The 27,938-nt window shown below is 40.1% G+C and overlaps 1 protein-coding gene across 2 annotated transcripts in view; it reads left to right on the plus strand.

The window, feature by feature from the left end:
- LOC126175386 (exosome complex component CSL4) overlaps positions 1-27,938 on the plus strand; it is a 79,812-nt gene that overhangs the window by 28,141 nt on the left and 23,733 nt on the right. For both annotated transcript variants that reach the window (XM_049922161.1, XM_049922162.1), the window contains exons 2-3: positions 18,269-18,384; positions 22,525-22,599. In XM_049922161.1, coding sequence (XP_049778118.1) covers positions 18,269-18,384; positions 22,525-22,599 — 191 coding nt within the window. The remainder of the gene's footprint in view (positions 1-18,268; positions 18,385-22,524; positions 22,600-27,938) is intronic.

A 27,938-nucleotide genomic window follows, 5' to 3' on the forward strand; every position in this document is an offset into this window, starting at 1 on the left:
ATCACAAAAGGTCTTCAAAATGATGCTGGATGGTTTCTTTGAAAACTGCTGGGAATAGATAGTTTGGAAGCCCACTAATGGTGGACCGAGCAAGGTGGCGCAGTGGTTAGCACACTGGACTCGGACGACTTAAGACAAATGCTGGAATGGTTCCTTTGAAAGGGCACAACCGGTTTCCTCCCCCATCCTTCCCTAATCTGGGATTGTGCTCTGTCTGTAGTGACCTTGTTGTCAACGGGACATTAAGCACTAATGATGGAAATATATTAGATCTAATGGCAACAAATAGCATTGACTTTGAATCTGCTCTGCTCTCACAAGATCTTTGTTTTTCTATCAAGGTAAAACCTGTCCATCCCATTCTGATTGGAGGGACCCCCATGGCATCCTCTTTCTGTAAGAACAGCAGCTACTGCATAATAGGTGTAAAATAAAGTGTATAGGTATAGATAGAGAGAAGATCAATGAAATGCATTTGACTGTCAAAAGGACAATGCACGAAGCCTTCAGTAACTACCATAGCAGACTCTTTATCAGGAACTGAAACTGAGGGTAGCAAAGAAAGAGCAGAAGTGCCACATTCCATTTTCAAATGTTGTTTCACTGAGGAAGAGACAGAAATACAGCTTCAGTTTACTGCTCGCACCACGGTGAAGATGTGTGATTTAGATGTAATAAATGTAAAATGGAAAACATAGTATCCTATGACTACAGCAACAATGATTTACAATTGGAATCAATCAGATCACACAAATGCCTGGGTGTAATAATTCTCAGGAATTTGAAATATGATCAGATAAGTGCTCACTAGTAGGTAAGGCAGATGATAGACGTAGTTTCATTGGCAGGATACTTGAAAAATGCTGTCAATCTATGAAGGAGACCTCTTGCAGATCACTTGTTCATTCCAGTTTAGATTATTTGTCAAGTTTGTGGAGCCCATACCAATTAGAACTAACAGGGGATGCTGAATGTATGAAGAAGAGTGGCACAAATTGTCATAGATTTATTGGACTGATCATAGGGCCCAAAAAAAGTGTTGAAAAGACCTGAATTGTTGGAAACTTGAAGATAGATGCCAATTACTTTGTGAAGGTTTACTCATAAAGTTTCAAGAACCATTATAAGTGAAGAATCAAAAGATATCCTTCAGCTCCCTAAGTATCATTCTCAAAGGGACCACCAAGACAAGATTGGAATAGTTACAGTGCCTACAGATGCATTTAAGCTGTCATTCTTCCTGCACTCTGTATGTTTTTGTAACAGGAAGAAGACATAGCATGTCTTGTAACACTCGAAGGTAAATAATATCTGCCATGCACATCCCAATGGTTTGCAGAGTATATATATAGATGTCTGGGGTTTGAACACAGATGAGTCCTAGGAGTTTTATCTGTCATTTATCACTTAACTTCTGGCATTGTTTGTTAAAGAGGAAAAATTCTGAATTGAGTTGTGGTTTGGAGAGCATGTGTAACTGTAGTTCCCCCTGTAACTGGTTGGGTAAAGGTGGAAGTCCTATAGTTTTATCTAACATTGGGCGAAGTTGAAGGTGCAGAAATTCAACTACAGCTATGTGAGGAAAATGCTGAAAACCAGTCAATTCTCCAAAAAGTACTGAGGGAGGTTATTTTGGACAACTTGTCAATCAACACTGGTTGGAAAAATTACCAGAAATTTCAGGAGTATTTCAGTCTGAACATAGCGCAGTTCAACTGTGTTCTCAATCTCATCAAAGAAAATATCAAGGACGATCCCTCTTCCAGATATGCATACTCTATAAGTCCAGATGAAAAACTAACTTTAACACTGGGGCATGCAAAGATAAAAATATTCCTTAATGTGTTATTTGTAAATAATAATGCAGACAGTATAAAAAACATAAAAATAAGAAACAAGACCTGATAATCATATTAAAAGGGTGGGTAAGCTTGCATTTTGGTCTCTGTGTACTCAGATTGTGCAATGGCAATGTTATTCACAGTTGATAACGTTGGAATTGTTGATTGTGGGTAGGTACTTGGTGATTAATGATGCATGGGAAAGTAAGAGTCAAATGAAGTGTGATTTTCCAAATCAGTAAACAGCTGTAAAGTTCTCAATTTGGCGATACTTCCAAAAAATGAATCTATATCATCATAGCGTTTTTTTCTTCAGCCAATGTTTTCTGTCTCGGCCCATGGAGAATTTATCATCGAAATTTTGTCATTTGAACTTCTAGGTCTAAATAACACAATGTCTTCCACATTTTTTGAAAAAAAAAAAAATGCCTTTATTAGATGAAATTGGCACTGTATGACAGAGCTGTGTCACTCATTTCACCATTGTCATGTGGACTTCACATATCGTCCTCAGTGCGTGCTGGATGTACTTCTGTCAAATATGTTGCAAAAATAACTAATGAAAAGTTAACAGAATAAAAAAATAGGTAAACAAGCAGAGTGGGTGGTAGTCTACTCTCACTTGTGATACACTTTGTTTGAAAACGTTATTAACATTAGCCAGTGCAGGTTTATTCTCTTTACTAGAACAACAACTTCCAGTGTTTTTTTATTTTCCTCTGCCTCTTTTGATGTAGGTCCTTGATGTTCCTCCGCCTTTTCCTCTAAAATGCATGATTCAGTCAAATAATTATGTATGGTGTTTTAGTTATTGTAGTAGCAAAAAGAGTTGTAATTTTATTATTACACTTATCTTATTTTTGTTTTATTTTTTAGTTTATGGTAATGAGGTAAACATTCAGGTCACTGGCATTTGCATTCAAATTATCTGCTTCTTATGTTGACAAAATCATACAACTTGCGCTGTTTGTTCTGCGTAAGAAATTACTGCTGATGCTTTTGCCACCAATCTCACCTAACCAGTTAAAATCAAAATGTAAGCAATTTGAAGAAAAATGCAATTTCCTTACTGTGTTGGTGGCACCAACAGAAATCATGTGGGAGTTATTTCACCTACGTAATCAGGTTCATTGTATTACAATTACAAACATTTCTTTCCAACTCTCATCTTGCTGTGGTTAATGCGAACTACAAATTCATTTTCATTAATGTCAGTTATACAGTAATCAAGGCAACAGTTGAATTTTTGACAAAAGTAATATTGGAAAATTACCTGCAACTGGTAAAATATTTCTGCTGCCTACTAAACTATCAAATCCAGACATAGTAGTGCCACATGTTCTTGTAGGTGATGAGACATTTCAGTTACATCGAACATGATGAAACCTTTCTCTCGTCAAATTTCTGGTACAGGGGGGAAAGGAGCAGTTTTTAACTAACATCTTTGAAGAGCTTGTAGAGTTTCTGAAAATGTGTTCTCTCTGTTAAGTTACATATTTCACATATTTTACTCATCTATCAATCTAAAGCCAGAAATGAGTGATAATTTGGTTACTGTTACTTGCTGTTTACATGTTTTACTTAGAGGTGCATTCTTAGAGGAAAAAAAAGAGCCTCATTTTTAAGTAAAAAGAAATGGACCACTACCGCCTCTAAATCATGGCAGTGGCAGTTATGCACATGCTGACAGATTTTCTGAAAGAGATTCATTTGCAGAATACTTCAGCGGCTGTGCAGGTGCAGGGACAACACCCTGTCAGAGTAATCAAGCATTACTGATTTTTTTTTTATTCACTGTGTGTACCCTTCATTATTATAATTATAAATAAATAATACGTTAAAAATGTGAATAAACTGAAAATATGTAGTACTTTTCTTACTCTTTCTCTCCACAAATTCTGCTGTTTCTCTCCAAGCATTGTTGTTGTGGTGGTCTTCAGTCTGGAGACTGGTTTGATGTACTTTGTCCCGTGCATGCTTTGTTATCTCCTAGTAAGTCCTGCACCCTACATCCTTCTGAATCTGCTTAGTGTATTCATCTCTTGATCTCCCTCTAAGTTTTTTACCCTCCAAGCAGCACTCCAATACTAACTTGGTGATCCCTTGATGCCTCAGAACATATCCTACCAAATGATCCCTTCTTCTAGTCACGTTGTGTCACAAATTTCTCCCAGTTCCATTCAGTACCTCTTCATTAGTTACGTGATCCACCAATCTAATCGTGAGCATTCTTCTGTAGCACCACATTTCGAAAGCTTCTATTCTCTTCTTGTGTAAACTGTTTATCGTCCACGTTTCACATCCATATATGGCTACACTCCTTACAAATACTTCTAGAAAAGACTTCCTGACATTTAAACATATACTTGATGTTAACAAGTTTCTCTTCTTCAGAAACGCTTTTCTTGCCATTGTCAGTCTACATTTTATATCCTCTCTAGTTCAACCATCATCAGTTATTTTACTTCCTAAATAGCAAAACTCATCTACTGCTTTAAGTGTCTCATTTCCTAATCTAATTCCCTCAGCATCACCTGATGTAATTAGACTACATTCCATTATCCTCGTTTTGCTTTTGTTGGTGTTCTCTTATATCCTCCTTTGAAGACACTGTCCATTCCGTTCAACTGTTCCTTTAAGTCCTTTGCTGTTTCTGACAGAATTACAATGTCATCGGCAAACCTCAGAGTTTTCATTTCTTGTCCATGGATTTTAATTCCTACTCCAAATTTTTCTTTTGTTTCCTTTACTGTTTGCTCATTATAAAGATTGAATAACATCAGGGATAGGCTACAACCTTGTCTCACTTCCTTCCCAGCCATTGTTTCACTTTCATGCCCCTCAACTCTTATAACTGATATCTGGCTTCTGCACAAATTGTAAATAGCCTTTTGCTCCATGTATTTGCCACCTTGTGATTTTGAAAGGGAGTATTCCAGCCAGCATTGTCAAAAGCTTTCTCTAAGTCTACAAATGCTAGAAACATAGGTTTGCCTTTCCATAATCTATCTTCTAAGATCACTTGTAGACTCAGTATTGCCTCACATGTTCCAACATTTCTGTGGAATCCGAACTGATCTTTCCCAAGGTTGGCTTCTACCAGTTTTTCCATTCATCTGTAAAGAATGTCGGTATTTTGCAGCTGTGACTTCTTAAGCTGATAGTTTGGTAGTTTTCACACCTGTCAATACCTGTTTTCTTTGGGATTGGAATTATTATATTCTTCTTGAAGTCTGAGGGTATTTCGCCTGACTCATACATCTTGCTCACCAGATGGTAGAGTTTTGTCAGAACTGGCTCTCCCAAGGCTGTAAGTAGTTCTAATAGAGTGTTGTCTATTCCTGGGGCCCTGTTTCGACTTAGGTCTTTCAGTACTCTGTCAAATTCTACATGCAATGTCATACCTCCCATTTCATCTTCACTTACGTCCTCTTCCATTTCCATAATACTGCCCTCTAGTACATCGCCCTTGTACAGACCCTTTATATACTTCTTCCACCTTTCCACTTTCCTTTCTTTGCTTAGAACTGATTTTCCATCTGAGCTCTTGATATTCATAAAAGTGGTTCTCTTTTCTCCGAAGGTCTCTCTAATTTTCCTGTAGGCAGTATCTATCTAACCCGCAGTGATATATGCCTCTACAACCATGCATTTGCCCTCTAGCCATCTGTGCTTAGCCATTTTGCACTTTCTGTCGATCTCATTTTTGAGATATTTGTATTCCTTTTTGCCTGCTTCATCTACTGCAATTTTTTACCTTCTTGATCCTCTGCTGCCTTCAATATTTTATTTCTCAAAGCTGTCCATTCTTCTTCTTCTGTATTTCTTTCCTCTGTTCTTATCAATCGTCCCCTAATGCTCTCTCCAAAACTCTGCAACCTCTGGTTCTTTCAGTTTATCCAGGTCCCATCCACTTAAATTCACACATTTTTGCAGTTTCTTCAGTTTTAATCTGCAGTTCATAACCAATAGATTGTGGTCAGATTCCACATCTGCCCCTAGAAATGTCTTACAATTTAAAACCTGATTCCTAAATCTCTGTCTTACCATTATATAATCTATCTGAAACCTTCCAGTGTCTCCAGGCCTCTTCCACATATACAACCTTCTTTCATAATTCTTAAGCCAAGTGTTAGCTTTGATTAAATTATGCTCTGTGCAAAATTCTACAGGTGGCTTCCTCTTTCATTTCTTACCCCCATTCCATATTCATTTCCTACTATCAAATTCCAATACCCCATGACTATCAAATTTTCATCTCCCTTCACTATCTGAATAATTTCTTTTATTTCATCATACATTTCTTCAATCTTCATCATATGTAGAGCCAATTGGCATATAAACTTGTACTACTGTGGTAAACGTGGGCTTCGTGTCTATCTTGGCTACAATAATGCGATCACTATGCTGTTCATAGTAGCTTACCTGCACTTCTATTTTTTTATTCATTATTAAACCTACTCCTGCATTAGTCCTATTTGTTTTTGTATTTCTAACCCTGTATCACCTGACCTCCTACCACCAAACTTTGCTAATTCCCACTATATCTAACTTTAACCTATCCGTTTCACTTTTTAAATTTTCTAACCTACCTGCCCAATTTAAGGATCTAACATTCCGATTCATAGAATGCCAGTTTTGTTTCTCCTGAATAGTCCCCGCCTGGAGATCCATATGGGGGACTATTTTACCTCCGGAATATTTTACCCAAGAGGACGCCATCATCATTTAACCATACAGTAAAGCTGCATGCCCTCAAGAAAAATTACAGCTGTAGTTTCCCCTTGCTTTCAGCCGTTCACAGTACCAGCACAGCAAGGCCGTTTTGGTTCATTTTACAAGGCCAGATCAGTGAATCATCCAGACTGTTGCCCCTACAGCTACTGAAAAAGCTGCTGCCCCTCTACAGGAACCACGTTTGTCTGGCCTCTCAACAGATACCCTTCGCTGTGGTTACGCCTGCAGTATGGGTATCACTGAGGCATGCAAGCGTCCTCACCAACGGCAAGGTCCGTGGTTCATTGGGGAATCATTATGCTTCACAATGTGGTCCTTGTATAGTGGTAGGGATACATTACAGAAGCAAGGAAACACTGAAATCATTTCCACCATTTTCTCATCTTCCACCAACGTCAGTAGTAATTTTCCCTTGGACATGCTCACTTGTTCCTTATTGGCAGCTGCATCTATACTGCTCTTCCATCAGCTGGGCCACAGCTGCCCAATGCCCTAGCATCAGCTACAGGTAGCTGATGCACTGTGGGACATAGTGCCATATAATATCGGCTGCAGCAGTACTGAACAACATACACATAATGGCAGATGCTGTGCAGGAATCCCACCATATGTCCATTTGAAAGTTTGGAGATAGGCAAAGGTGTACTACCTCCAATAGAACCATGCCTAGTGAAGTACCATTGTGTCCAAACCAACTTTTGGGTTGATTGACAGTTTAGATTAATAGCACCTATTTTTTCACTATTTTTACAAGGAATAAGTGTTACAAATTTTTCTTGTTAATAATAAGCTGCCATGATAAAGGGGTTTCCATCTTATTGTGGGTGCTGGCTGTTGTAAAAAATATTTCTTAAGGTAATCTCAGCTTGTTTAATTGCTCTGAGACCATCAAATAGTGCCATTTTGTAACCACATTGTCTTTGTACTCTGCACAGAACAGAATAATTACATTTACATTAAATACAATCAATATTAATACAAACTTTGCAATTATTGATGACACTACAGGTGGCACAGGATGCAGAAACTACACAAAGGGGGTTAGTGGTTGTATTTTTTTTCCGTAGGATAACTGTGCCTGACAAGCAAGATCTGTAGTTTTCAGGAGCAGGGTATGAGAGAAATGTTGTATGAGTATGAAGATTATGTTGGTGGGTTGGATTTCTTAGGGCAACCTGACATTCTTACTACATATGCAGCACACAGTGATAGCACTGTTCTACAAAAAAAAAAAAAAAAAAAAAAACCTTTTTTTCTATTTCTGATAAAAAATATTGCGATCTCAGTTGTATTTTGAGTGCTGAATTGAAAACTGTTTTTGGTTTTTTTCTGTCAGGGATAGCTTATGAGTAATCGCAATTTTATTTCTCTTTTCAGTTTCTGATATAGTGCAGCAAACGTGAGGTGAAATTCGACAAACAAATGCACATCTTTATGATGTTATAAGTTCATCACATTAATGGAGGGTGGGATCTAACATATAACACAGTAACATTTGTGTATACACTTTGAAGCATTTATTTGACATGAGAACTTCCAGAAAATTGACAAACAATGAGCCACTGCCTTGTAATGCACATCACTTTTTTCTCTTGTATTGTGAATCTTTCTTCTCTCGAATGATATTCCAGCAATAATCTGCTAACATAGAAGGTACCCACTTCCCTTCATCGCGCCTTTCTATGGTAGAAATGTCTTTATGGAATCTTTCCCCATGTTCATCCGATACGTCACTAAAACTCTCTGTGAAGTAGTCCAGATGAGAGTCCATCATATGTACCTTCAAAGTCATATTGCACCCCAAATCCTGATATGCTTTGATCATATCCTTCACCATTGCTTTGTAGTTAGTAGCTCCTCTTCTTCCGAGGAAGTTTTCCGACACCATCTTGAAACAGTCTCATGCGGTTTTTTCTTTATCAGTTAAACATGCTTCAAAATTTGCATCTTTCTGCAGCTCCCTGATTTGTGGGCCCACAAATACACCTTCCTTTAATTTTGCAGCTGAAAGACGGGGGAATTTGGTAGCTAGATATGCAAACCCACAGCCTGTTTGATCCATGGCCTTCACGAATTGTTTCATCAGGCCAAGTTTGATGTGAAGCGGTGGAAGTAGTATATATTCAGGAGCTACTAGACTTTCACGTTGTACATTCTTTTCGCCAACTTTCCATCTTTGCCTAGGCCATTTCTTTTTCACGTAGTGAGAATTTCAGTCTCGACTATCCCACTCGGAAAGAAAACAGATATACTTTGTGTAGCCTTGTTGCATTCCCAGTACCATAGCAATTACCTTGATATCTGCACATATTTTCCATTTGTGTTCATTGTATTTTAATGGATTTAGCATCCTTTGTACGAATTCGTAATTCTCTTTTGTCAGACTAGCGAAAGCTACTGGAACAGAGGGTATTTTATTTTCGTTATGGAGCAAAACACCCTTCAGACTTGTTTTCGATGCATCTATGAAAAGTCTCCACTCCTGTGAAATATAAATGAAGTTCAGCACGTTCATCAGGCCAGCAACGTCATTGCAAAATGTCAGTGCTTCGTCAGTTGAAAAATAAGAAATAAAGGCATGTTCTCTTTGCCTGAACACACTGATTTTAGTACTTTGGTGCAGTAAATTATACTCTTGTTATCTTGAACCAAGCAGCTGTGCCTTTTGTTTACTTAGTCCTAGATCACGTACTAAATCACTTAAATCTGCCTGTGTTAACAAATGTGGCGATGACTCACTTGTGCAGTGATATAAAGTACCATCATCTGTGATTTTTTCAGTACTACTTATTTCACTGTCACTCGGAATTTGACCTCGAGCTCTTGAATGTACTGGAAGGTTGTCGGAATGTTGCACTGGCATTCTCGCTGTAGGCAGATCTGGGTAAACAATGTGCCTCTTCGACTTTTTGTTTGTAAAACCCTGAATTTTTGTTAGACAGAAATAACAATCAGTAACACGGTCCTTAGGCTCCCTCCATACCATGGGAACAGCAAACAACACCACATTCTCTTTACCTTTCCACCACTGAATTAGTTTGCAGTAACATGTAGCACAACAGAAATGTGGTGCCCATTCTTTATCTTGCTCTCCTACCTCTACTCCAAAGTAATGTTTGTATGCTTTATTCATGACTGAAGAAATTTTCTTCCTATTTCTGGCAAAAGTGAACTTCCCACAGATGTAGCAGAAGTTGTCCGGCTTATATCGACATCCACGACGTGGCATTTCTGCAAATTTAAAAATACCACTTTGGTAATACACCTGTATTAAATTAATAGTAGGGAACTAGAGGAACGCTGATGTGTAAAAACAAGCAGTCGTTTTACCTTAAGCACCAGGCTCAATCAGTATACACACAGGAACTAAAAAATTCAACCGTGCTCGGAAATATGATAGTTACTTGTCAGCCAAAACACCCACTCGTTAAGACTGATACAAATTGCGGCTAACACCACTGTTGTAAACTCGATGCACCTGCCCCTAGGAGGCGAGAAGCTTTACTGCTGAGGCAGCAACCGGCTGTCGCCGTTCGAGTTAATGAAATGTTTCAGGTGGTCTTAATGACATAGGTGTGGTGGGGGATTATCTAATGATGTCTGATTCTTCCCACCTGCTGTTGCACAAGAAATTATCATGTTCTATCACTACTGGATGCGGCAACATGCCGGTATTTCTCTATAACGTCTCTGTGTTTGCCATGAATTGTGAATATACATATATATACATATTACATTAAAAGTATCCCTGACAACGATATTTTGTTTACATATTTGAATTTCCCACGGTAAAATGGTCTAGAAGCACATACTTTAATATCAGAAATAGAACCCATGTCAAACAGTGATAGTCAGAGGAGTCCACCAAAGCAGTCCAAGAGGTCTCCACTCTATTGTTAGCATTGAAAGCTGCAGGAACCTGGAAGTAGTGTATCAGCACCGGTGGGAGAGTGAATTATATGTAGTCACTAACCTCCTCTTGTCTTACAAATGAAATTGGAGGCTAGCTAAAGGAGCATTTAACTGGATTTGTGTAAATAGTTGTACACCACAGAATCCAAGGCATTCTTTGCACATTCCACATGCACAAACCGGGTCCTTCAGCAGGTACAGATTCAATAAGCATTCGGTTAATGAAGTCAGTGGTATGGTCCTTACAGTGACTTACGTTGTGTGTTATCTGTTCCCCTTGCATTAAATGCCTGTTCAACCTCCTAATTTTTACAGTGACTGGTACTCAGTGTATAATTAAGCAATTTCACATTAGATGATACTTCAAAAACTTGAGTGTCAGGTCATCTTTCTACAGCTACAACTGCTGCTGAAGGAACTCTTCCTTTTTTTTCTTCCTTGTTATCCAGTACATTCATTGTAACTAAACAGACAGATTGACTCAATAGATATGATATATACATTTATTTAACAAGATAGATACTATATTTTTATTAATTTAACTAGAGCTCTATTCAGTTCTCGTGTCACCTGTCATTGATCTGCATTAAATGGTTTTGTATAATGTTCAAGTAGTTAGCAGTGAAAATGCTATGTGATAGGTGGATCACATGAAGACATTTCTTATGACACAACAGAAGATTTTGCTCACTTGGATAGCAGTGTAAAATATTTCTTAATTGACAGTATTTGTTCGGAGCTACCTCTGACCTTATAGTAAATGTTGCATATAAGAATAATGTATTCACGGTCGATGTTGAAGCACTTTTCACCTCTGTAAATACTCATTTATAAATTGACAGAAAGTGCCCAAATATAAATGTAGAATGTTTTAAATAGATTGTTAACTACTTCTTGTGCAATTTTGTACTGTTAGTTCAAATTAGGAATAGAACACATAATCAAACATTTCTTTAAAAAATAATGTGCATGTAGTGGCCAATACCAAGTATTTCAGTTAAATTCCATAGAGGATAACTTCATTTACAGCAAAAATCCAAAGTAACCTATGCTACATTTCTTAATAAATTGCTGTGTAAGCAGTCAATGATCTGTGTGAATGAATGTCACTCATTTAACTGTGTGGTTTGTGGGTCAGGGGCCCTCAACAGTGATGTTATCAGTGCCCTCATTGAAATGCGTTGCGTTGGTGGACTCTATTGTTGTTAGATATCATCTTCACAGCTAGGCAAAGGCCAGTGCTTGTGGAGTAAAAAATAGAACATTGTGATGTTATTTTAGTTTGTGGTATGTGTGTCTAAAAATAAAATTAAACTTAGGGCAAAATTGTAAAGAACAAAAGAAAGCAGATTGGAATTTTTTAGTTTTATTTTTCTAGCCTCAGTAGGTAAAATTGCAGTGCTGGTGTCACAGCTTTCGTGTTTTGTACCAATGTTGGTAGCAACTCGCATTAAACCCTGTGGGAATTGAAGACAATAAACTGTGAATTGGTTGTCGGTAGTCAGTCAGAAGGCTCTTTCATAATTTCCTATTTTTTAAATAACGTTAGCTTGATTTTATTCAGTTGAGTTAGAAATTACCATAACTAGGCTACATTGTTTGAACTTTGCGCACAATCAGAAATACAGGTAGGTTATTGCAATGATGAGTGTATATCTTCCTGCTATGCTACACATAATCTACACTCTAGAGCTACATACCTAATATCGTGTAGGGCCCCCGTGAGCACGCAGAAGTGCCGCAGCACGATATGACATGGGCTCGACTAATATCTGAAGCAGTGCTGGAGGGAATTGTCACTGTGAATCCTGTAGAGCTGTCCATAAATCTGTAAGAGTATGAGGGGGTGGAGATCTCCTCTGAACAGCACGTTGCAAGGCATCCAAGATATGCTCAACATTGTTCATGTCTGGAGAGTTTGGTGGGCAGTGGAAGTGTTTAAACTCGGAAGAGTGCTCCTGGAGCCGCTCTGTAGCAATTCTGGATGTGTGCCTGCGTCGCATAGTCCTGCTGGAACTGACCAAGTTTGTCGGAATGCACAGTGGACATGAATGGATGCAAGTGATCAGACAGGATGCTTACATATGTGTCACCTGCCAGTCATATCTAGACGTATCAAGAGTCCCATACTACTCCAACTACACATGTCTCACACCATTACAGAGCCTCTGCCTGCTTGAACAGTCCCCTGCTGACATACAGGGTCTGTGGATTCAAGAGGTTGTCTCCATAGCTTTGCACGTCCATCCGCTTGATACAAGACTCGTCTGACCAGGCAACATGTTTCCAGTCATCAACAGTTCAATGTTGGTGTTGATGGGCCCAGACAAGGCATAAAGCTTTGTGTCATGCAGTCATCAAGGTTAGGCTCCGGAATCCCGCATCGATGATATTTCATTGAATGATATGCGTGCCAACGCTAGTTGATGATCGAGCATTGAAATCAGTGGCAATTTACGGAAGGGTTGCATTTCTGTCATGTTGAATGATTCTCTTCAGTCATCATTGGTCCCGTTCTTGCAGGGTCTTTTTCTGACCGCAGTGATGTCAGAGATTTGATGTTTTACCGGATTCCTGATATTCACGGTACACTCGTGACATGGTCATACAGGAAAATCCTCACTTCTTCACTACCTCGGAGATGCTTTGTCCCATCTCTAATGCATTGACTATAACACCATGTTCAAACTCCCTGAAATCTTGATAACCTGCCATTATAGCAGCAGCAACAGATTTAACAACTGTGCCAAACACTTGTTGTCTTATGTAGGCATTGCCCACCGCAGTGCCATACTCTGCCTGTTTACATACCTCCATATTTGAATATACATGCCTATACCAGTTTCTTTGATGCTTCAGTGTATTATGGCAGCCATATTTCATGTTTAGATATGTTGGCATTGCTAAGTCACAGTCACATTGTCACATTCCAACCTAACCTAGTCCTCGAGCTTCAGCGTTGCTCAGTATATCAGCACATCTAATTTTATTCGATTCACATTAATTGGCTTTAACGACTCACAACCAAATTATCACAATCCAACCTAACCTAGGCCTCTTGGGCATCACTGCAGGCTGGTCTGTCAGAACATTAGTTTTCTTTCCACACTCCATGTTGGAAACAAATGTAATCAGTTTGTATCTTCCATGAAAACAAGCCATTAATGCTTCACATTGTTGGCCATATACTATCAGCTGGTTGGTTACAACTGATGTCAACGAGTGCCAACATTAGCATGCAACACAAGAGCTGTGAACATTATAAATGCACTTTAGATCCTCGAGTCACTCACTTTTGCAGAAAGTCATCACCAGATAATATGTTAAAAAAAGAGAGAGAGAAACAAGGGAAATACTAAGAACTATATTACAAACTCAAACCAATTTCCATATGCAATTAACGTTCAGTTTTATATGTTATGTTGTAACTCAACAAAAGAATGTGTACGTCATTTTGGCACAGCATTTCACTTTTTAGGTGGAATGGTTTTGTCATGGCTTTCTCTCCCAAGGATCCTAATTATTCTGGGTGAATGTCGTCTACTGTAGGGGCATTGTTTTTACTTAGGGCTTTCAGTACTCTGTTCAATTCTTCTTGGAGTGTCATATCTACCACCTCATTTTCATGTACTTCCTCATGCCTTTTCACTATATTGTCTTCAAGTTCATTTCCTTGGTAGAGTCCTGTATACCTCTTCTGCCTTTCCTTTGCTTAGTACTGCAAGGATTTTAATTTGTCTTTATGTGGCATCATTGTTTCTGTAGTAATATGTGCTTGTAAAGTTTTGCGTTTCTGTTCTAGCCAATCCTGCTTTGCCATTTTACACTCTGTCAGTGTTTTATTTTCGATTTTGTCTGTCTTAGTTACATTAATGTGTTCACCATATCTATCTACATATATACTCTGCAAACCCCCATGCAGTGCATGGCATAGGATACGCCCCATTAGTTAGGATTTCTTCCTGTGCCATTCATGTGTAGAATGTGGAAGAATGATTTTCATCATTTAGATTTGCAGCTCCTTGTGTTGACCATAATTTGCAGTTAAAATTGTAGGATGTGAGTTCTGCCAGATATGCAAAACACAATTTTGTCCTCAGTACCCAAACATGTTTCAACACTAGTGTGCCATCATCAGTGGGTTTCCGTTTTATTTATTCTGTAATGTGAACATTTTTATTAAATTATTACAAAATTATGTGGATGTTTAGTTCAAACAATATTTTCTTTTTGTTAATACCTTTACACTTGGTGTGCATGATTTTTCCAGATCACTTGTATATTATTTACTACAAGTAGCTTGTCATCTGCAATCAAATGATGTTGATGATAAATTTTGCTCGGAGTTAACCTATCATCTAGAATGTAATTTAGTTTGTCGCGATATTTCACACCTATATTCGTTTTTACTTACGTTTTTCATGTGATAAGCCCTTTTTTTCTCCGCATCATGATGAGGGGTCGTGATGCACATGTAAATATAGCATGTGTTTTCCACAAATGATGTTGTAAAACACTTTTCACTTCACCAGAATACAGTGTGATTGTGGTTTGTTGTGTATCCCAGCACAGCCAGTGTTCATTTGTTCACCAGAGAGTTAGGCACCATATTCGAATTTTGTTTACATTTTATCTTTGTGTGTGTGTGTGTGTGTGTGTGTGTGTGTGTGTGTTTTCTGTACGCTTATTAGCTGTTTGTGTTGTCTTTTAAATGATTGTTTGATTGGCTCTGTGTATGCTGTAATTATTCTAATTGTACCCTCATGACCCTATGTGAGCAATATGTAGGGGGCTGTAGTATATTCATAGTGTCATCATTTAAAGCTGGCTCTTGACACTTTGTTAGTAGACTTTCTCAGGATAGTTTGCATCTATCTTCAGTATCTCTGCAACACTCTCCCACAGATCAAACAAACCTTTGACCATTTGTTGTGTCCTTGTCTGTACACATTCAATATCCCTTGTTAGTCCTATTTGGTACAGGTCTCACACACTTGAGAAATATTCCAGAACAGATCACATGACTGAATTGAGGACAATCTCCTTTGTAGATTGACGATTGCACTTCCCCAGTAGTCTACCAATAAACCAAAGTCTACCAGCTGTCTTAGCTATGACTGAGCCTGTGTGATCATTCCATAACGTTTATAGAGGTTCACCTGCATTTCTGTTTTCTTATTGGAGATACTCTTGCATTACTGTGTTTGATTTTGTGTTGATAACCGTGTATGCACCTGACAAGAAATACTGTTCTTCGCGCCATCATACTTCAATAATTCCAACTATAGCCGTCTTTAACCTATCCATTTCTCTCTTTAAATTCTGTAACCTACTTTTCCAGTTAAGGGTTCTAACATTAACATTTTTGAGAGACTGGCTGTCAGGATAAGGACAACACAGGAAAAAACTGTCTGCTACATATATCTTCCTCCAGATGGTGCAGTACCCTAGAATGCATTGGCTGCACTGATTCATCAACTCCCTAAACCTTTCCTACTGTTGGGAGATTTTAATGCACACAACCCTTTATGGGGTGTGTGCATACTGGCCGAGGTAGAGGTGTCAAAACTTTCCTGTCTCAACTTGACCTCTGCCTCTTCAATACTGGGGCCCCCACACATTTCAGTGTGGCTCAGGGCACTTACTCAGCCATTGCAGAGGCAACCCAGAACTTCTCCCATCTGTCTATTGGAGAGTGCATGATGACCTGTGTGGTAGTGACCACTTCCCCATCTTCCTGTCACTAACCCGGCGTCATGCCCATGGACGCCTACCCAGATGGGCTTTCCACTAGGCAGACTGGGAAGCCTTCACCTCTGCTGTCACCATTGAATCTCCTCCACATGATGCCATCGATGTTGTGGTTGAGCAGGTCACTGCATAGATCGTTTCTGCAGCGGAAAACGCGATCCCTCGTTCTTCATGGTGCCCCTGGCAAAAGGCAGTCCCTTGGTGGTAGCTGGAAGTCATTGAGGCAATTAAAGAGCATCGGCAAGCTCTTCAGCGACATAAGCGGCACCCTTCCCCTGAGTACCTAATAGCCTTTAAGTGGCTCTGTGCCCGCGTTCCCCAGCTTATAAAACAACGTAAACAGGAGTGTTGGGAGAGGTACGTGTCGACCATTGGGTGCCATACGTCACCTTCCCAAGTTTGAACGAAGATCAGATGTTGTTTTCAGTACCAGACCCCAACAGGTGTCCCTGGTGTTAACATCAGTGGCGTGTTTTATGTCGATGCAAATGCGATTGCCGAACACTTTGCTGAGCACTATGCTCGAGCCTCTGTGTCGGAGAACTACCCCAGGCCTTTTGCACCCACAAACAGCAGATGGAAAGGAAAGTCCTCTCATTCACTACACGCCACAGTGAATCCTATAACACCCCATTTACAGAGTGAGAGCTCCTCAGCACCCTTGCACATTGCCCCGACGCAGCTCCTGAGCTGGATCGGATCCACAGTCAGATGATTAAACATCTTTTGTCCGACTACAAGCGACATCTCCTCGTCGTCTTCAACCGGATCTGGTGTGATGGCGTCTTTCCATCACAATGGTGGGAGAGCACCATCATTCTAGTGCTCAAACCCGATAAATACCTGCTTGATGTGGATAGCTATTGGCCCATCAGCCTCACCAACGTTCTTTGTAAGCTGCTGGAACATATGGTGTGTCGGTGGTTGAGTTGGGTCCTGGAATCACGTGGCCTACTGGCTCCATGTCTGGGCAGTTTCGGCCAGGGTCACTTTACCACTGAACAATTTTGTGTCCCGCGAGTCTGCCATCCGAACAGCCTTTTCCAGACATCAACACCTGGTTGCCGTCTTTTTTGACTTACGTAAAGCATACAACACGACCTGGGGTCATCATATCCTTGCCACATTGTATGAGTGGGGTCTCTGGGGCCTGCTCCCGATTTTTATCCAAAGCTTCCTGTCGCTCCATACTTTCCTTGTCCAAGTTGGCACCCCCCCCCCCCCCTCCCCCCCACCACGTATTCAGGAGAATGGCATTCCGCATGCTCCATATTGAGTGTGTGTCTATTTTTAGTGGCTATTAACGGTCTAGCAGCAGCTGTAGGACCATCGGTCTCACCTTTTCTGTATGCAGATGACTTCTGCATTTCGTACTGCTCCTGTGAGGACCTATCTCAGTGTCACTATGGTTCACAAATGACGGTCATCTACCTCTTGCTGGACTGCCCCCTTTTAGCCACTCTGCGGTGGACTTTTAACTTTCCCAGCACCCTACCTTCAGTGTTGGGCAACAGTACCTCAACAGCAACTTTAGTTTTACGTTTTATTTGTGAGGGTGGGTTTTATCATTTGATCTAAGTTTTCGCACATGTCCTTTGTGCCTCTGTGTCCTCCGCCATAGTGCTTTTTGGGTGGAGGTTTTAATGTGTGGCAGAGTGGCTGGCTTCTCCTTTTTATTCTTGTGGTCAGCCAACCATGGTGATCTGCTTTCTTGTTTTAATCTCTTCTACCTCTTTCTTCTGACTCTATGTGATTTTCTTGTCCTCTTTTTTTTCTTTGTAGTGTTTGTTGCTTTTGTGTTGTTCTTGTAGTATTTCCTTCCTTTTGGTTTTGTGCTCTATGTCTCGTTTATTTTCTTCTTATCCTGTATGATTGTTTTAACAGGAACAAGGGACCGATGACCAAGCAGTTTGGTCCCTTTCCCCCTTTTAAACCAACCAACAAAGTTATTATCTGTATTTCTCTCTGAGATTGCTTTTTTATTATTTAACTGTTAGTTTTTAATATTTTTTTCCCAAACTTTCAAGGTCAGCGGCTCTGTCTGGCTGATAAAGGGCATATCTCCGGCTGTGGAACTTATGAGAGACATGGTTATATTTACTCCGCACTGGCTGGATTTGTCAACATTGTTAAGAAAGACAAGGTATAGTATATTGAATGTAAATACTACATATAAATGTAACAAACAAACAGAAGTTATGATTTTGTGCGTGTGCGCGCGCACGCACGTACGTGTGTGTGTGTCAGTAGGGCCTGCCGCATGAACTAAGTCGGAATATGACATTTTATATGTCCGTTCCAATAACTGCATTGTAGTCTTTAGAGATTTCTGCACAACAAGCTTGCCTGTTTCAGCTTACAGAGCAGTTTTCAAGTGCACGTATGTGTTTTGTGCATAGTGAATCTTATTTATGCCTTACTTATCATCTATAATGTCATTTTCATAAATTACATTTTTGCTTACATCTAGGTGGCTTTCGCGTTCATATGGCACCCTGGGGCAATGATGAAACTTTTCTTGGTAATAGTGTGGCAGCTATTTGACAGTTTATATCATCAGATGCTTTATGTTTACAGATTTTTCAACTTCTGAATGCACAGTAGATGACATAGTGGCTTAAACAGATCAGTCATAAAATTAATGCCTTGATCTGTACAGATTGGATCGGGACTGCCAAATTTCAGTATCAAATTGTTTACCAATGCCTGTGCTGCCATATTTTCCTGTTGATTTGGGTTTGCAACAGTCAAAATATAATGTGAAAAATGAGCTATGGTGGTCTTGCACGTGACAGTTACCAGTCAGTGTCAAGTTGAATAGACCCAGAATGTCATCCACGTCATTTCAAATGGCTTGGATGCCTGTGGTAATCTTTGCAATGGAACACGTTAATGACCGAACGCACGTTGTGCGCATGCTGTAGAATTCCTTGCATAGTGCCCGACGTCCTGCCTCCTCATCCTCCACATGTATTTATTGACTACTCAAAGATCAGTTTCCATCACCCTCCATGACGTGTTATGTGCTTCCCATAAAACCTCATCTATCAAAGCTGTAGGTACCACAATGTGTGGTCCACACTTTATCATTCTACACAATAGCTCCTTGTGCGAGCAAAGTGCGACTGTATTCTAAATACCAGGCAGTCCATGTCAGCAGTCTGCACTTCTTGCCTCTCTGCGGGGCTCCTGCCAAGTGCTTGCATGACCCCAAACTTTCCACTCAAGCTGTCAGCATTGCTGTATTTCTTGATGGGTTTATGTGTTTCATTCAGCTTCAGTGCCCAACACATGGACTAAAATGCTCTTCAGTGATGCCATCAGTCAACTCCTGATTGATGAATTCTTCCATTATAGGTTGTAGGTGCTTAGGTATTCTTTACATCTTCCTGCAGACAGTATACAGTATACAGTGTTGCATCACTCGTGTTGCTGGTAATGATCCACCAGGATTGAACAGATCCACAAATCATACTAACGAAGCTTCCATAACTGACTTCTCCTTCCTTTGCTTGTGGTAAAGGTCTTTACTTGACCCATCCAGTTCATCCTCATCTAGGATGTCCCAAGTTGGCTATCAGTAAATCCTTTGGCAGATTCGTGTCCTCAGAGCCCAAACTATTCACAGCCACCAGACCCATGTAATCATCACCTGTTTCCTGCACATGTGCCAAACTGTACTCACAAAACAGTGTGAAGTATCCAGTTCACCATTTCTTTCCAATGGCTCTATAACACACATCACTTCACTAGGACAGTACCCACACTTATCCAAAGTAACTTTCTTGTACCTTTCAGTACCTTATTGTGCAAGTGAGCTTTAATGCATGTGTCTGCATTTTATTTGGTACCACCTTCATGACTGGTGAACTTTGTCCTAAAGCAACATTTGCAGCTGTCATTCCCAGATGGAACAATTTCTGACAAACCATTCAGTACCCCTCACAGAGATGTAGCAGTAGTTCCATATATTCTTGAAAATTCATTGCACCAATATCAATCCCATTGATGCCACATCATTATCCCTTGCTGCGTGTAACTTATACTGTGGGGACTTCAGTCCCTTCATACCTAGGGGATCCAGACACAAGCCCCTGTGTCCACCAAAAATGCTATGTTCTGTTTACCGTGCCCACTAAGCAGGACTTTTCCTTTGCATATGCTTTTGCAGCATTCTGTGTCGCTGTCTGATGTTGTAGGAATTGTCATTGGCATTTAACAAATGCTTTGGTGTTGCTGCCCATTTCACTTCTTGTTCTAACAGCCTCGTGTCTGATTCCACACTTCTTCACATTCATGTTATTGTGTTTGACAGCATTGCTTCTAAGTATGGCCCTTACACAAATAGCACTTTATGTCTGAGGAAATAACACTCCTCTTATCCTGCCCCCCAGCTCGCAATGTCAACGTCCTGAAGCTGTGTAGCAACTATAATGGTGGCAGCCCAGTCCTTCAGATTCATCCTTTATGGTACATGGCATATGTCTTTTTGTTGCCAACCAGTTACAAATTGACCTTATGAAAGCTCATCTGACCAATTATGCAGCTTAGTGGCAGCTCCAAAGTCACTAATAAACACCAATGTTTCTTTTGCTGGCTTACCCAAAGAAGGAACCACAAGATCAGCTGCAATAGGATCCATTAAAGGAAGAGGTACACTGACTAGATCTTCTGTTTCCACTATCTCAGCTTGTCTGTGCTTATTATTTGCCTTTAGAGTATCTGCCCGCCTGCCTTTGCAATGCTTAATTCTTCTCCAACAACACAGCAAACCCGTTTGACAGAATTTCAGCTGTCCACTGCATCATCATTGCCCGCAGTTGTGCAACATCTGTCTAGCAATACAACACCAAACGAGGACACTTACTACAAACAGTCAGATAGAGATACATGTAAAACAACAACAAACTTTAAATCAGATTATAGTCCAACATGATTGCCATTTCATTATTCTCTGTATGTCCTGTCTATTCACCATGATCATGAACAAAAATGTACAAAAGGCCACAAAAATAAAAACTGACTCACCAAAACACCCATTTATGAACTGCATACTGCGTGTGAAGTTGAAGTCCTGGACCCAGCTGCAGACATCAATCAGCAACTGCTCTGACAACATTTGCAATGACCAGGTTGACTGGTTACTGTGGTGTGTGGTGGAACTAGTGCAGTGGTGACTAGGTGCCTGTTAAACAGCTGATGAGATATCATAGGAACAGCATTTATTACTGAAAGTACATCCATTGTGTCACGCTGGGAGGCAAGCACCCATGGGGTGTAAACAGCATTCACTTACTCTAGGAAGACACCACAATCAGTGTGTGGTGGCAACAGATGCCACAGTGCAAGGCCACTGATCCAGCATAACAGGAACTCTGCCTCAGCTGCATCTGTAGAGGCCGTTAGCAGCCCCAAACGAGGACAACCAAGGGAGAACGATCATGCTAGTGACTTTATGCAGAAGTGGCAGCTCCCAACAGCAGAGTTTGTCCTGAGCAGAGGCAGGCAGCAAAAAGTTTGCCCATGCAGGTGATGGTGGACAAGCAGTTGCATATCCTCCAATGGAGCTAGAGACATCCAGGGTGGGAGGCAGTAGCAGATGAAGTGAATCCACCGGATGATCTGCTGGTTGGAGAGAAGTAAGTCACAGCATCAGACTTGGCACTATCAGCAGTGGCACAGCTAGCTGCGACAGACTCCAACAAGGGTGACTGCTGGATCCAAGTAGATTCATAGACTGATAGGCTCGTGGATGGATGTAGATCCCTTCTCAGGACTGGTGCCCTGTAAGCTCCAATAACTTGACTAAAAATGAGGGTTCTTTATACTGGCTTGGGGTGTACTTGTTTTGCTAATGCACCGGTTCTGGTCATATAAGCCACGATAAGTCCATGACTCAGATGTGAAGCCACTGGGCCGCCAAAACTGTGATGGCTCTGTCTTTTGGCTGTGTTGCTGCTTTCGCACCTCTAGTTGACCAGCTTGGTGACATCATGAAGTATCCATCTCAGCATCATTGTGCAGTTCTTGTTGTATCAGGAAGTAGTAGCCCACCATGCAGAAACGTTCTGGCCTGGCCATCTTGTGCGGTGCATTGCATTAACTAAGGGATATATCTTAATTTTTCCTATCCTCACGGAGTACGTTATTTTGCAGTCCAATAATACCAGCACTGTCCCTTTTTAAAAAAAGTGTTCGCTTTACATGTTTTCTAACATCTGTTGAAAGATTTTGACTGTTGCAGGTGTGAAATGTTAAATTTATGTGCTTTTTCTCTTTACAGTCGACCATTATAGAAGTTCGAAGTATTAATGATCAGAGTATTGTACCTGCTCCTGGGGACATTGTCACAGCAAAGGTGAGAACTGATTAAAATTTCATTTTTACTAATGTATTTAGTATGTATAACTTGCAGTTACTTCTGCAAGAGGGGGGTCTATCTGTGTCCTATTATTAGACTCTGTGACCTTCTACATTTCTCTAGAGCCTTAAGTTCCTATTTTCCAGCTCTTTTTCCTATAATAATTTCTTGACCCTTTCCAAGTAATTAATTAACTTGTTTATGTCATACCCGAGAGCAGCAATAATTTTGTTATGCCAATTCATAGGCAACTTCCTGTCTAAACCCATAATAATTTTTTCAGGTTCAAACTTATTTGTCAGACAAATTAGTAACCTACTTCGATGCAAACCTCTTTACACTTTCCTTTCTGGGATTAAACTTCTCACCTGCCCAGATACAATTTTGCAACTCTCTCTGTTTTTGTTTACCCCAAAACTACTTTAAAAAAGGCTTTCTTAAATTTTTCTAACATATCATACTGCTCAGTAGCAGTAACACTCCATGTCCCAGCTGCACCCAAGAATTTTGACATAATAAAACCTTTTGTATCCCACCTGGAGAGGCGGTGTGTGGGTCTGCTCCTGTGAACTGCTTCTGTAATTTAGGCTGAGAGTGAAGGAAGTTAGTAGGAGCAGGAGAGGTGAAGCACTTCGGTACTGCATGTAACTTTAACACTTTTAATAGAGTCAAAAACACAAGTAAATATCAAACACATTCATAACTTTGGCTAGGATAAGCACGTAGGTGTGAAGCTGTAGTCAATATCTAATCCTGTGGAGTTAGGATGAGTGTTCTGTATAATCTCAAAGCTAACAAATACTCATTGCTGTCCAAGCTCTAACTGAACGTAACTAATACAAAGTCTCAATAGTAAGCTAGCCCACTCAGTAGTAGAACCAATATATACAGGCCGTCTGCTCTTGATGAAATGGGGAGAAATCAAGCTAGCACTCACTGAGCTCCACAGCGTCAGCCAGAGAGCACTGTGGTCGGCGTAGTTAGTCTTCTCTTGTAATGCCAACTTGCGAGAGCGTGCACCTACGTTGTGGCATCGTAACTATTGACACCACAAAACCAATATTTTGCGATCAGTCCAAAATCCTTTCGGATGCATACTTCCAGATGGGTCAAAATGTAAAAACTGTAATATGGACCACTTCAGAGGATTCCGTCACCAAATTATATCCGACACTGTTTAGTGCCTGTTCTAATGCTATGCTCCACTATAGTCAACTTGCTATCATGCTCAAGCAATTTAGTTTCTATCACTTCCACACAATCAGACAAAGCCCTCACAGATTTTAAACAGTTTGCACTTTCAGTATTAAATTTACTGTCCAAAGTTTTGTGATCATTTTTCTAAACAAATTCTACAGCAGCAGCTTTCTCCTCCTTTTTATATTCATCCTCTTTAACTTGATTTACTCTTTGTTTGCTTCCAATTGCCACTTTTTTAACTGACGTCTAACATTCTCTGACATTTTCTTACAGTTTTTCTCAACTTCAGAAATTCATTCGTCCACCTTAGTGTCAAGCAACTGCAAATCTTTCTCCCACATTTTCTTTAAATCAGCAGCCTGGTTTTCCAGCTTTACATTAATTTCAGATTTAAATTTCTTAAGCTCACCAGCTGAACCAGTAATACTACTAGGATGCTCACAAGACTGTTTGTATGTTTTATTATCAAGATTATCAGTCTGTTCTGTATTTACTTCAGTGAAATTTTTCTTCATGTTAAACTTTAATACTGCATACTTTCTGCATTATTTACCCCAATACAGTTTCCTGTTCTATTAGCTTTACAGGCAACATACCAAATTTGATATCTGCTTTCACTGTTTCGTGTTCAGTTATGTTCAATTGACTATCATTAGACAGGTTAAAATCACTAAAATCATTCCTCTTGGTGTTGAAATTTAAGCTATCACTAAGAGATGCATTTTTTGAACATTTTGTTCCAGTTCTGTCCCCACAGTTGTAGATAACTGAGGTACATCATCAACTGGAACTTCATTATTTAATAAATCACTGTTTGTCTTTGTTCAGGATTGCTTATTTGACTGGCACTCACATTAGACAGAATCTCATTCCCCTCTTTCACATTTACGGAACTGTCATTCTCTTCCGTCCTTCCAAGTTTCGTAGTACAAGCAAGCAATAAATAAAATACACTTATCTCCAGTATTCTGCTGTAGTCGTGGTATGTCATCCCAGAGGGTCAGATCTCATCTCTCAGCTACGCCAGATCCAGGGCCCCAGTCCATTTTGTCTGTTGCCTACAGTGCCACTCTGTTGTGCCACCTGCTAACTGCGTCTGACACTATCTTGTCCAATTATATCCTGCATCCTCTGTCATCTTGATGTTTGCCATCCATTTCCCATCTAAATACCCTGTCATCATTGCATTTGATCTCCTTTTTCACTTTTTCACTTGTATTATTCTGTCCCTCACTCACTACGCTGCATTGTCCTCTTTCAAAACTGTTCCCAGTAGCAGTTTTGAGCTACTACAGCTTTTGAATTGCTGAATGCAATGGACGACATGCAATGGCGTGGTTTGTTGTTCGTCCTACAGAAAATGTCCACTCATCTTTTGGTGATACAATCTTCAGCAGTTCAGTCCACACATCTGACCTGTTAGAGTGAATAATGTTCTTTGGTTAGAGAGAAAGATATAGCGGAAACTAGCTGCACTACACACACCTGCAGGTTGCATAAAATGTTTTCTGGTATAAGGTTAGCAGAGCTGTTAAGCCAGGGCCGGCCAAACGCTGCACAGTGTGCAGACGTGTGGAAGTGCTGCACGTGTGCGACAGCGAGCAACAGCGACATCTGTTATTAGACATGTGTCCTAAATGAATGGCGGCGGCTCCACTTCCATGTGGTGCAAGCAAGAGCGCAACATATCCAGTCTCGTTTACCCCTGGTGACCGTAATCTTAACAGAGAAGTACTGAGAAATGGCAAGTACTGTGAAAAAGCAAAGGACGGGAGATCTATGTTCTCAGTCGTTTAAAAATGACTGGGAACTGCAATTCTTTTTTGTAGCTGTTGGTGAAAACTCACAGTGTTTGTTGTGCCGCCAAAAAATAGGCGGCCAGCGTAAGTTTTCAATTGAAAGACATTACAATACATATCACAAAGACGAATGTAGTGTACTCAACAGTGAAGAAAGGCAAGCAAAATTAAATGTCCTTAAGAAAATGGATGAGACACATCAACTCGATTTTACTGTACGTCAAAGTAACTGATACTTCTTGAACTCTTAGTTTCTTGTGTTACATTTATGTCTGTTTTACTGTACGCTGTACAATGTACTGTTTTCTATTTCCCAGAATGACAACCACACTAAATCTTCACTGCGAGCAAGTTTTAAAATCGCATTAAGAATTGCACAATCTGGGAAACCCTTTTCCGAAGGGGAGTTTGTGAAAGGGTGTCTGATTGATGCTGCAGAACTTGTGTGTCCCACGAACGTTAGCAGGTTTCAAGAAATCAGTCTATCCAAACAAACAGTGACAAGACGTATCAGCGCTATGGCCGGCGATCTGCACAGGCAGCTAATAAATAAGGCTAAATACTTTGTTGCTTTCTCTGTTGCGCTCGATGAAGCAACAGATCTTACAGATACAGCCCATGTTGTGATATACATACGAGGTGTCGATAACGCACTTTGTGTAACAGAGGAGCGACATCTGTGCGTAGAAACATGCACTACATGAACGCTGACAGCTGCGGCGTGCACGCTGTGACCCGGAAGTTGCACATGTGCAAGAGCACCACACGCATGCAGAATTTCTGGCCGGCCCTGTGTTAAGCAATATAGTTTGTGATACAGAAACTTTGCCAAGCCAGTGCTTGTCTTAAGTTACAGTGTTGACACTCAAAAGCAATTGGTCACTCATAGTAGCAAGCTTACGGTATCTAAGTGAACCAGTGACCAAAAAGATTACAAAATGAGCAGTCTGTGACAAAATGCTCAGTCAAATATTATGCAACTTGATCCCTTTGGACATTTGTTTCATATTCTTGACTTGCACAAATGCCATGTTGATTTTAGTTAGTTCAAAAATTGTAGTTTATGCATAAAAAATGGAATTTTGCTTGTTCGTCTTAGTCACACATTCGCGTTCACTTTGTGGCATTCAATGATTAAGGTTTACTCATAATTATTGCATTTATTCAGAGCTTCTAATGTACGCATCTGAACATGACGATTGCTGAGCTCCTTACACTTCAGAAAAGAATTCTCTCAGTCCACAAAATATGCGTGAACTTACATTCTTCTGACTGACTGACTTGCATCATAGCCAGTCCGATATTACTATTAAATCCTGCAATCCCACATCTTTTATGTTTGACCAATCACAAGCTAATAGCTTTTATGAACAATTTTTTTAATTAACAAATTTAAAAAATCCGCAGTTACCAAAAGAACTCACCCTCTGAATAATAGAATTATTGTAAAATATTTGTTTCCCTAGTCCCATAAACAGGCTGTTTTCAATTTACAAATTTCCCCTGAGAGTATGATTCACTCTCTCTGTACAACCACAGTTCTCACACTAGCATATACTCAATAGATCTAATGACATTCATTTATTATATTATTTTGCATTCACACCTTCATTCACATTAATAACTAAACATATTTAATCAGAAATAATTAATAAAAATAGTCATAAAAGATACAATTTCAGCTTCAAAATACTTATTTAGACTGTTTAGAAATTTCGTGTATACGATGCTGATACCTTGTAGCCACAGTCATAACTACTTGAAACTGCTGCTGGATCAGAACACACACGTCATGCGTTCTAGTTCTAAATATAATCTATATGCTCACTACCATTGGACACGGCAAGTGCTGCTGTGCTTCTTAACAAGACATTGTGAGGTAACACTATCTAACTACACCTCCTGAGTACCATTACAAAATCACACGTTGACAGAAAAGAACTGTGCTCAGAAACCCAGAATTATTATTGAATTACTACAGCAAGGCAAGGAGTACTGATGGGTCTAATAAATAAGAGCAAATACGCTCAGAACCACTGCGTCATAGTTGCAGACTTGGCCCTTCAAATAGAGGGGCATCCAGAGTTCAAGGACACATTCTGTCATGCTGTCATTCAGTCCATGTCTCTAGAACCGGAAAGAAAGACAGTCTGTTGAGTTTCAGTGAAACCATGACAAGGTGATCGATGATGGCCAGCCTGATACTTGCTAACCGACTTCAACACCGAGAGGCAGGCAACCTGATGCATACCACAGCTGTGGTATGCCAGACTGCCTACTGAGCCATTGCAGATGAGAAGACCGGTGAGTGGCCAGCACTCCTCCACTACTGGGTCC

This window comes from Schistocerca cancellata, chromosome 3, assembly GCF_023864275.1.
Source record: "Schistocerca cancellata isolate TAMUIC-IGC-003103 chromosome 3, iqSchCanc2.1, whole genome shotgun sequence".
Lineage (NCBI taxonomy): Eukaryota > Metazoa > Arthropoda > Insecta > Orthoptera > Acrididae > Schistocerca > Schistocerca cancellata.